The 12,149-nt window shown below is 34.0% G+C and overlaps 1 protein-coding gene across 1 annotated transcript; it reads left to right on the top strand.

Moving 5' to 3' along the window:
- Positions 1–3,239: 3,239 nt before the first annotated feature.
- Positions 3,240–5,724, top strand: LOC108573364 (synembryn-A). Its single transcript, XM_017935783.1, has 10 exons — positions 3,240–3,317; positions 3,413–3,552; positions 3,769–3,878; positions 3,946–4,238; positions 4,415–4,575; positions 4,640–4,886; positions 4,963–5,107; positions 5,180–5,327; positions 5,398–5,517; positions 5,598–5,724. Exons 1-10 carry the CDS (start codon positions 3,240–3,242, stop codon positions 5,722–5,724), a joined length of 1,569 nt encoding a protein of 522 aa, XP_017791272.1.
- Positions 5,725–12,149: the final 6,425 nt, after the last annotated feature.

Below are 12,149 nucleotides of genomic sequence, written 5' to 3' on the forward strand. Positions count from 1 at the left end.
TTCCCTGGAAAATCGGTCCCAAAATTTTGCCTCTGTCTTCCGTGTGAAAAGAAAAAAAATGTCAAGCCTAAGAAACATATTTTCACTAATCTTATTCCATTCCCTTTAAATAATGAAAAACGTATATATATTTAAAAAATATTCTTTTAATCCTCTGCAAGTACTCACAAAAAAAGGCAATAAAGCAATAAGTTTTCTTTTCTTTTCTTTTCCATCTTTTTTTTGCTGACGCAATAATCCTTTAAAAGGATGCACAAAGAATTACCGTATGGCTGGTGGCACAGGTGAATGGGGCGTTGCACCCGGTAGCTGCAATGAATGGTCGCGCTATGGACAAAGGAAATCTCGAACAGCAGGAACAAAGTGCACTCGGTTACACAGAATAATTGCACTTGACGCCCAAGGGTTCCCACTGGATCGAGAATACTCTCGCTATTGTATAGGCAACAATGTATCAGCAGGTAACCGATCATCGATCGGGGACCCCTCCGGTCAATAGCCTTGCAATGTACGCCTAGGTTTTTTCACGTGCATCCATACAAGGTGTTAATGTAAAAATTAGTCCCCTCTTATCCAATGTGCTCATGAAACCGCTCAGTTTTGTATTTGTTGTCTATTTACATTATTCTAACAGCACACTGACTTCTTCGAACGTGTTACAATTCGTTTAGGGAGGTTATTCCTGACCTAACCTACATCCACAATCGGGATAATTTATTAATTGCAAATTCATACATCTGTAAGGCTTGTATACACATGTGATTGGAAGTAGGTACCTTTTTTACTATCAAAGCAAGCCATTTTAGATTATGAATCGTTAGCAATAATGTTTCGGATGTTGCAATAAAAAAGGAAAAAGTAAGGTGAATGGTTACATGCAGGGCTAAGGTTTATCTGCGTCGTGGACGAGTGTCAGTGGGTCGACACCCGCAAACCGGTCCTGATCACGTGGAATGTGAGCCCGCAGTGCGATGTTGCCACGTGTATGCATGATTTCCTAAAAGTGCATCCACCGCAGGCCTGCACACATCACGCGTTCACGCACCACGCACTCCCCTCTTACTCCCTTATCCCCCTCCGCACCACTGTTCGTCCCTGGCTTTCGTACGATTTCGGGAAAACTGACTCCGGGGCATGGTTTCATCAACCAGCCGCTGAAATAATATTTAGAAGTCAATTTCTAGCAATAGACATTCATTCGTGCATGTACACTTAATATTTTGCAACAATTTTGAACGATAATTTTTAAAGAATTTTAATTAAAAACTGGGAATCTGTGAACAAGTAATTAATCGTGCTGCAAATATTGGTTAACTGGTTAATATGTAAAGTCTAAAAGTTAACTATAAAAATATCATTTGGAATTGTTTGAAAATTATAATTGACAATAAATATAAATTCATTTTCTGACGATTATTGAGAAGCGCTCCAATTTAATTCCTGTTTCGAATGAGACACAACAGCAAACAAGATCCCATTGTTTCCAGAAATATGACAGTTCTTTCGAGTGAATTTATTAACAATAAACCAGCTTCTCAAGTACTTTTCTGTAAGGAGAAAGACAGGAAGACCAAGTTCCTTGGCTCGTTTAGAAAGTAGCGCATAATTTACGCATCTATCCGTGCGTTATTCCCGCCCGGTTGGACAACCCTACGCTCCAAGGTCATCCTTCCCCTGTTTCCTTTCCCCTTCCTCTTTCCAGTCCTTTTTATGCCCTCCAGGAATGGGATGGAAGAGTTTTTATAGCAGCGTGTCCTTGGAGACCGACAATGCCAGCGTGTTTCCTATGTGAGGCACCTGTTGTACCACTGTTCTTTTCTTTGCCACGCTTAATGTGCACATCCCATGTGATCTGAGCGTTATTTTTCCGTTTTTCCAGTAGCAGTTTACCTCTACTGCGAGTAACGGCCAAAAATAGCCACGAACTAAGTGGCGAAGAGTCCTTTGTGACATAGGGGGAATTGTGCAGAAACTGTGGAGGCTGGAATGATAAGAATAGCACCGCGGTGAAGACGCAATGATACCGCCTCCCTTTAGTTCTGATAATTTTGAAATCATTCTCTACCGTTTCCAAATTGCATAACCTAAAAATTGTCCGTCGTTACAATTACAATAGCATCATTAACGTTGTTGTATTTAGAAGCAGGTTCTTCCAATTTACAACGCCCGATCCAGGAAGAGAAATGGCCCAATCTTTCTCACGTGATTCGCCCGTACCGCCCTTCAGGTGGCAGACGCAACATTTCATTGAGATTTGACCCTATAACATACATAAGGGCCGTTCCTAAAGGGACTGTTGCCATCAAGGGGAAACAGGTTTCTATTCGCGGAGGCCGTCGACTCCATGGTCGATGCTCCAACGATCTGGTTCAACGACTTCTAGCCGCGTAGAAAACAGGCGATGGGCATTTCTTTGACCTTCCAGTGAGCGGATTACATCACGTTTCTGTAATCGCTCGGTCGTTGGGTTTTTTCGCCGGAGTAGACGCCACGATGCACACGAAGCAGGGAAAGGGAAATCGTGCATTGGCGTAGGACCATATAATCTCTCATTGGAAATGCGTTATAAATATATCAATTGATATAATACTAAGTAAAATTATAAATCAAACGGAATAATTGTTTCCAGAAGTTAATAATGAACTTGTTTTAAAATAATATTTTATAAAATATTTTACTATCACGAAACGATTAATATATTTATATTTTCGGTAAATAAAACAGTATTTCTATTTATTGGTGTATTTATAACTGTAATAATGATACTTATCAGGTATCGCACTAGTCATTAACGATAGTGTTAATGTTAAGAATTGTAATGACTAGTATAATACCTAATAAATGCCATTATTACCACTATAAATACACCAATAAATAGAAATACTGTTCTATATACCCAAAATATAAATACATTAATTATTTTATGATACTAGAATATTTTATAGAATACTATTTTAAAACAACTTCATAAAAAATTACTTTAAATTCTTTTTTCTCAGTTTGAATTTTCAAAAGCAAGAGGAGCATAGTTTTTGTGAAATTTAAATGAACATTGAATTCTGGGATATTTCAAAATTTTTTTTTGGTCACCCGGTATCCGCCAGATGGCGTTAAAACGCACCTTCTATTGCAGTGACCTGGATTCGCGTGTTAAAACGTTGTGTAGACATTTAGAAGCTGTCAATTGTTTTGAATTAAGTCTTTTTGAATTTTCAAAAGTGTAGCATGTTGATGCCATCATGGACGTATTAGTAGAAAAAATAGTCTCAGATACGAACAATCAATTTTTAAAGGGTATCATATCTTTCCAAGAAAATGTAAATTTATGCCATTGATAAATCATTTTTATGAAGAATTAATTAATTGTTACTATCATTTCACAGTACTATAAATTACTTGTTTATTGTTTCAGTATGAAAGTAGGACTACATTTGAAGAATTGAATAAAGAACAATTGCGTGAAAAGCTATGGAAAATACTGTTTCATTATTTATCAGATAATACACAATCGTTCATTCGTTATAACTGCTTGTCCACTTTACGAATACTTAGGTAATATTGCAGAGTATTGTATTTCTTTTAGGTTTAATTTTTTTATTTGCACTTACTAAGTTCATATCAAAAAATCTGTTATTGATTAAACACATTTTTATTTCTAGCCAAGCATTAGAACTTTTCTGACATCACATTTGTAGTATTGCTTTAAATGTATCATTAGCTTTTGCAATTATTGTTAAGTAATTTTGTTGTTTTTCTCTATTAACATAGCCGAGATAAAACAAACATAAATGATTTAGTCACAGACGAAAGAATAAATGTTATATTAGATAATGCAGCTTTAAAGGATGCAAATATCAATCAAAATACTTATACAAATGGTAAGAATTATATTTGTAAATGAAATATTACAATAAATTTTTATTTCTCATCTGATTTACTTTGCAGTTACTATTGAAGCTCTCAAATTGCTTTGTAATTTGATATTCAATAGTACAAGAGTACAACAAGTTATACCAACAACATCTTGTTTATCATGTGTTATTAAACATATGAAAAAATACAGTAATGTCATTCCACAAGAAGTAATGTTATTTAATACAAGAATTATATTTCTAATTACTGCCCTAAACATTTCCATGAGACAAATTGTTAAAACAGAACTGAATGGAGATGAGTGTCTCATAAAAATGTTGGAGAGCAGTGTTCAGTGTGAAGATGAAAAATTATACACTCTAAAAGTATATAGATAATAATAAAATTTAATTACTTATAAAAGAATAAGTATTATATATAAAAATGTTGGAGAGCAGTGTTCAGTGTGAAGATGAAAAATTATACACTCTAAAAGTATATAGATAATAATAAAATTTAATTACTTATAAAAAAATATGTATTATATAGATTTTCCTTTCAGGAAGACACTGCAACATTATCATGTGAAGTTTTAAAAGCATTATTTAATTTATACATAAATTCCAGTGATTCAGTAGAGGAAGAAGAAAAGACTAAAAGTCTAGTTTTAATATTGTACAAGTTACTATTATCTAAATGTGAAAAGAAGGATGATCTTCACAGGTATGTTATCCTTATTAAACATTTGTATTATTTAAATATTATATTACATAAACCTTTATTCCAGTAATATTGCAAATTTACTAACAGTGATACCACATGGTTATTATTCAACAATCATTCCACCTACTAAAGAAAACCATAGATATGTGTACCAAGGTATGGACATGAGTGCAGTGTATGTCTTGCTAAAATTCTTAGATAAAAGGCTGAATTATAAAGACGATTTGATAGGGAATCTTAGTCCAATTGTCACTGCCTTCATCAGAATGGTCAAAGCTGAGAGATTAATACGCAAATATACCAGGTTACAGGTAAAAGAAACAGGAAATTTTTGCTCAAATATTTTATATTCCAGTACATAACATAATTTGTCCATTTTTATCTCAGATTTTACCTCCCTTGATGGACGTGATGCATCGTCCAGAAGAAGGGACGACTTTGAGAGCGAAATTGTGTAAATTATTGACTTCACCTTTAACAGAGCTGCGAGATCTCGTTGCAGAGTTCCTGTTTATACTCTGTAAAGAGAATGGTGGGGCTACACATTGAATAAAGTACAATCTATATTTCAATATTGAGGCAATAATATTGATGTTATTTTTAGTCACTCGTATGGTGAAGTACACAGGTTATGGAAATGCAGCTGGTATGTTTGCAAACAAAGGATTACTGGGTACAAACAAAAGAAAGTCAGCTTACTCTTCTGAATCAGAGGACAGTGAAACTGAAGAGTACTTGAAGTATAAAGAACAGTGAGCATTTTTACCGAATTGTAATAATCTTATATGTACATAATATTTGTAAGATGTTATTGCATTAAAGGATCAATCCAGTAACTGGATGTTTCGAGCACCCAAAACCAAATCCTTTAGAAGGAATGACAGAGGAACAGAAAGAGTATGAAGCCTTACAACTGGTTGGTCTGGTCGATAAGCTGACACGGTCACTAATCTTATCTATTTATGAGTATAATAATCAATTTATATTTTATGTTACTTTTAATGTGTATTGTACTGCTTTAGGGAGGGACTGGTGCAGCCTTGTAGGATTGGAGAGGATGGAAAGCCAAAGCCAATAGAACATGTGCTAGAACTGCAAGAAGAACTGCCAAAGCAACAGTATGGTCATCGAGACTCTGATTCTGATTAAATGCTGAAATACTTGTATATAAAACTGTATGAAAGGATAAAATGAAATAAAAGCATGTATTTATACGTGAAGTATGTACTCACTTTTATATCTCTTATATTCCAATGGTCCAAGAAGATCAAACAATCTAACTGAAATGTTGTAGGTTTCAATCAATGCAAAGATTATATATTGTTATACAAATGAAGAGAACGGCGATTGTTGGTTTGCTTACTCTTTATTGAAAAAGAACAAAGAACAACATTACAAATTAAACAATTGGCAGGAAATAAAAAATATAACAGTTTCCAAAATCACATGAAATATTTTAAACATTACAATTTTGGTAAATTATGTTATGTGCTTTCGTGAGCATCACAATATATTTATTATTGCATTTTGCAGCCTATACGCAGGCAAGAACGTATGTTTCTCCTACATATTTCAAAGAACTGCATAGTTTGAGTAACTTTTTTTTTATTTATTCTTGCTTGGAAATGTGTTCCACGCGGGCGTATTGACAAGGTTCACAATGGCGATAGAGAATCGAGAATCTTTTTTTTTTCTTAAAAACAACGTCACACATGCGATTTCGGAACGGAAAAAATATCTTAGAGCGTGACAACTATATACAACATGTCCACCACAGCAACAGCAGCAACAATCACCAACCCCCCTCTCCACCATTTCTGTCCGTCCCGCGAGAATACCTTTCCAAACATTGGCGCGCGCGCGATACATTTGACAAATATATAAGTAGCAAATGTTCTCCATATATCTTTAAATACGTAATTATATAGTATGTAGATTAAAATATTTATTCACTTTTATATTTTTTTCTTTTTATTGTTGTTTGTAAAAGTGTATATAGATGTGTATACGTATAATACCATAAATTTGAATATTCCATATAAAAATGAAACGGAAAATTTGTTTAAGGTAGGTACCGACGTAGAAGAAAAGAGGAAAAAAGGAATAGAAGAAAAAAAGTAAAACAATAATATGATAATATTAATAGTAGTAGTAGTAGTAGTAATAGTAGTAGTAGTAGTAGTAGTAGTAGTAGTAGTAGTAGTAGTAGTAGTATGTAATTCATGGAACGTTAAAAATGTATAGGATCGTGTGTTTGGTCCGCGCGACTCGTCAGCTGCTACCGGCAACGAAACGCTTCTGACAATTTTTCTTTTTTTTTTTTTTGCCACGAATTTCCACCGCGTCGACGTAATACATTTCATGGATAATGAACGTAGTCTTCGCGTTCCCATCCTCGAGGCTCGTTACTTCCGGTTACGATAACGTCGAAATCCAACCTGAATTCGTCACTGTACGTACAATCACGGGTTGGAAATTGTATCGTTGCGTACTGTGTGTTGTGTGTGTGTGTGTGTGTGTGTGTGTGTGTGTGTGTGTGTGTGTGTGTGTGTGTGTGTGTGTGTGTGTGTGTGTGTGTGTGTGTGTGTGTGTGTGTGTGTGTGTGTGTGTGTGTGTGTGTGTGTGTGTGTGTGTGTGTGTGTGTGTGTAAAGGCTGAGTAGCCTCGGGGGGAACTGACAATCGATTACACAGTCGATATATGTGTGTGCAATATATAGGGTGGTCCACCTAACGTGACCACCTCAATTATTTTCATTATTAATAGGCCGCTCTAAATTATTTTGGTCATAAAGGATATGGTTTCAAAGGATATCCAAGATGGTGATCTCAGATTTTTCCTATACCCTTTTTTAAATAAATTTTCAAGGTCACTTTTAATGTTTTTATATATACAAAAAAAGGTATTATATTATGGTCGTTAATTCATCTCAATGCCTACTAGTTAATAGGCAAAAAAAAACTATAGGTTATACATAAAAAAATTGAAGATAACCTTGAAAACTTATTTTAACAAGAAACAGAAAAAATCTAATGTCATCACCTTGAAGATCCTCTGTAATCGTATCGGTGACAAAAAAAAATTTTGATCGGTCCACTAATAATGACAATAATTGAGGTGGTCACGTTACGTGGTCCAGCCTTGTATATAACCGTACATGTAATGCTAAATAATACAATATATACGTTTACAACGCGACCATGCTCCTTAGCATCCCATTAGCATATATAAAAAATATATTTGGATACACGCTTTCTCCATATTGCATTTTTACGATTTACCATTTCTCTTGTCTTGTACTATTCTTTATACAGTTTACAGTTTTGAAGTATTTAAGCAACTTGTCGGAACATCTTTCTCTTTTTTTTTCTTTAAACCCATTTCCATTTCACAAATAGTCCCATCTAATAAAAAATACCAATGGAGGTTTCAGGAAAACATGGTTAATGCACAGCGAACCGTGAATTTTTTTTTAATTCTCTGCTTGTCACATTCTTCGTTTCTTTGTTTGTTATCGTTCCTGTTTTTAAAACGTATGCGCAGTATTTATAATGGATATTGTGTCGATACTCTTTAAATCCTATCGTCAAAGATATTTGTTTCCTTATTTAAATTCCAGTATACAGGAGGTTCCACTTAACATATGGCTCGGCGTTCTTTTCACTTTTTTAATTCCTCTCTTTACACGTGTATATAGTCAACAACATTTATCACTCTGTCTATAACACCCTGTGACTCTCCCTATTTTTAGGTTAAATTTTGATTTTTTTTCTTTTTTTTTTAAATTCCTGAAGATAAGACTTTTTTATTGTGACATTGTTTGTAGAAGCTCATGAAATAATTTAGATCTCCAAACTGATCTGAATCCAAGAATTTGTTAATTTTTTATTCGAACAAGCGGACTTTTGTCAAAAATTTTTGTCCTCCATAACAGTAAGGAAAACTGCATTATCTTGACAATGCATTATGTTCTCAACAAAAAGCCTAAAGCTGAACTTTTTTTGAATACCCCTTATGACTAGAATGTTTCTGGAGATGCCATTTCCAGGTACAAAACTTGGCGATCATTGAAAAATACTGAAGAAACACACATTACAAGAGATACCAAGGTGAAACCTAAAGAAAGAATATGAAATGTAGCAAAGTTAGTTTATCAAACAACACTTTTCCACCCAAACCTTAACCAATAGGCAACAATTATAATAAAATTCAGTGCCTTTGATTGTAATGAAATATATTTGTAACTTTCTTTAATAGTACAGCTTATAGGTAGTAAGTTTTGTGCTAGAAATACTTTATTGCAACATTGCACGTTGCACGAGCTAGATTTTTCCAAATATTACTTAATTTTTCGCTTCCTCTTAAAAAATCTGCATATCTGGTGGCTCAAAGAGGCTTCAAAAACAATAAACTAAAGAAATCCAGTTCTCAAGAGAAACGCCGAGCCAGATACTAAGTCCAAGAGTCATTCTATCCAGGTAGAACTTTCTCTAGTAACAGATGTACAGGATTGCAGCACCACAGAAGAACACTGCTTTTATTCTGTAATCGAGGACGTTCAAATTGTCTTCTAGTCTTAACTGTGAGTGTCGCCTCAGACAAAAAGGACCTCCTCGTAGGAACGAGGCTTTTGACAAGTGTATTGTTGGAAAAGTGAAAAACACATATAGAGATCACGGGAAACATTGATGAGCGTGCTCAGACGCCGATGGAATGCAACGGTTTCTTAGTGTGTCCATTTGTGGTCAATTTGATATGTCAAAGAAAATATCTCCGAAAAAAAGGAACGTGTCTCACATTATAATATCAAAGTAAACGCGGCTTTGTATATATATATATGTGTGTGTGTGTGTGTATATATATATTATATATCATATATCATGAGAAAAAAACAAAAAAAAGAGAAGTAGTATTTCCTTTTACTTTGCCCTCTCTCAGCCCGTTTCTTCTTTTAAGTATTATTAAACATCAAGTAACTAATGCGAATATAAATAAAGCTATCAGAGGCTTATTAAGGAATGAAACCAAGTTTATACGCAGCTATGCGTCTTTCACTCACTCTCTCTCTCTCTCTCTCTCTCTCTCTCTCTCTCCCCCTCTCACGCGCGCGCACACTTTCTTCTTTTCATTTCACTTATCACCTAATCATAGAATACATTTAAACATTTGTACTTTAACTGACTAAGCAAGTATTTTTTATAATCGTTTAATATTCTTTCTTTTCTCATTTTTTTCACTTTTTATTGTGTGTGTGTGTGTGTGTGTGTGTGTGTGAAATTTCTTTTTTCCCTCTCTTTCATCTTGTTTCTTTCTTTGCTCCACTCTTCGTTTTCCTTAACCCTATAACCACTGATACCCCATATTTTTGTTATTCGTTCTGTTTTCTTATAAATGTTTTCATTTAAAAAGAACTCAACGAAACGAACAATCGTTTATCCTTAAATAAATAATCAGTGAGGGATAAAAATGCAAAAAAGGGATCGCGATCGAACCGCTTGTCTCTCTCACCCTCTTTTCCTCTAAATTATACTCCTGAAAACCAACGAAAACAGTCTACCGTTTGCATTTTTTACTTCCTATCGATTTTTTTGCAGTTTATTTCGTTTCTTTTGGCACTAAAGAATTTCACTACGTGCAGTAGATCGGCGAACTCAAAGAAAAAGCGGAAGTCGATAAAAACCGTACGAAATCGAAATTGGCGCGAGATTTAAAAACAAAAACGCAGATCCGCCATTTTCCTTTCAGTTTCTATTCTCTGGTCTAGAAAAACAACCGAAAGCCGCTCGTTTCCTCTCGATTGAAACCGTTTGAAAACACTATACCGCAGTTTCAAGGGATCGTCAATTCAATGCAAGGGGAAATTATGGGGGGAGAGGAGCTTTCGTACATTCGAAAAAAAGGCCGTTTGGCACTCTCGTATGATATATCGTGTTTTCTAACGTATTATCTTGAGATCTACATGTTGTCTTTTTTCATAAAAAATAAAAAATAAAAAAAAATGCAAAATCTTAGTAATTAATTATATTAATTATTAAATTAATCTACCTCTACCAAGGGAATCTATTGTTAAAAAAAATATTAGCAATAATAATAGTAATAATAATAATAATAATAATAATAAGAACAATAGTAAGAATAATAATGATTATTGAAAGCATAGCACGAATTAACTACCAAAAATAAAATTCCAAAGTCAGAATAAAGAAATTGTGGGCCGTGGAGAGGGGGGCCGTATAGCAGGTCGAGAGGTAACGAGACGAAGAAAATTATATCTACCATGCCTCTACTTCGGTCTGAGTATTTGAAAAAAAAAAGAACGAAACAAAAAGAAAAACTCAAACAATTAAAACGTGGACAAATAAAAAACATGTTTCTCTGTCAAGTAATAAAAACTAAATGAAAATCACGGTACAAGGAATAACAATGATCGCTAGACGAGAAGAAAAGTCCTTGACGGGGGAAGGAGAAAACAAAACATACAAAATAATAATAATAATAATAATAATAATAATAATAATAATAATAATAATGATGATGATAATAATAATAATAGTTAAATACCAGAAATCATACGGAAAAGAAAAAAACAGAAGAAAAACGCTACGCGTGCCACGTAAATAATACAAAATGACGAAGTGGTGTCCCCATTTATAATAGTAATAATAATAGTCATGAAAAATCGATAAAACGCATGAACCCAAAAGTCAAACTTCAGAGACGAAAAAAAAAACACTGTGTGTGTGTGTGTGTGTGTACGCGCGCGCGCGTGTGTATGAATATGTTCCTTATACAACACAACCAACACAGAACACATAAATAAGAATAGTAATGCCTCGACGAAAGAGAATAAAAATTAGAACGTTTACCTTAAAGACGACCTACTAAGAAACAAGTAAAGCGATGGAAATAAAAACAAAAAAAAAAACAAAAAAAAATGCCATTTTAAAAAGAAGAAAAAAGCAACAAGGAAACGCACTTGTTTCACGTGGGTAAATATTAGTTAAAACACAGTTCCACTTTGTGAATCTGCCCCCCCTTCTCTCTCTCTCTCTCTCTCTCATACATCTCCGCCATATTTAAATCTTTATACAAATACACGACGAATAATATTAATAATAATAACATTTGAACGAAAAAAATATATGTATATATGTATGTACGCTTCTCCTCTATCTTTGTCTCTTTTGTTTTTCTTTCTTTTTCTTAAAGCTGATTTTTGCAATGCATAAAAGTCATGTTCGATAAAATGTCTCCCTCCCTCTTTCAGCAGATCGATTCGACTGCTAATTCTCATTAACAATTAAATACCGTAGGGATTAATTTATTTTCAGTTTTTGTTTTTCTTATTACACTTCTTAATTGTAGTGACCTTGGTGAAAAGAAAAAAAAAAAATAAAGGAATCGGTAATCGCGGAAAGACAAACTTTTTCTTTCTTTTCTTTATTTTCCAGGACTCTAGGAAGACTATGATTAACCGTAGGCTAAAATTTAGTAAATGTTGCGTCTTTTTTCACTTTTTTAAATCCTATCGTTAAAGTGTATATATACGTATATCATATAGTACGTGTGGGTGTA

Source organism: Habropoda laboriosa, unplaced genomic scaffold (genome assembly GCF_001263275.1).
Source record: "Habropoda laboriosa isolate 0110345459 unplaced genomic scaffold, ASM126327v1 scaffold134, whole genome shotgun sequence".
In the NCBI taxonomy this organism is placed as follows: domain Eukaryota; kingdom Metazoa; phylum Arthropoda; class Insecta; order Hymenoptera; family Apidae; genus Habropoda; species Habropoda laboriosa.

Excerpts from the sequence above, each read along its gene's own strand:
- LOC108573364 (XM_017935783.1), top strand. The coding sequence starts at position 3,240 with ATGGACGTATTAGTAGAAAAAATAGTCTCAGATACGAACAATCAATTT. Across the intron at positions 3,318-3,412 it reads TCATATCTTTCCAAGAAAAT|TATGAAAGTAGGACTACATT; the intron begins GTAAATTTATGC and ends TTATTGTTTCAG. Across the intron at positions 4,576-4,639 it reads AAGAAGGATGATCTTCACAG|TAATATTGCAAATTTACTAA; the intron begins GTATGTTATCCT and ends CCTTTATTCCAG.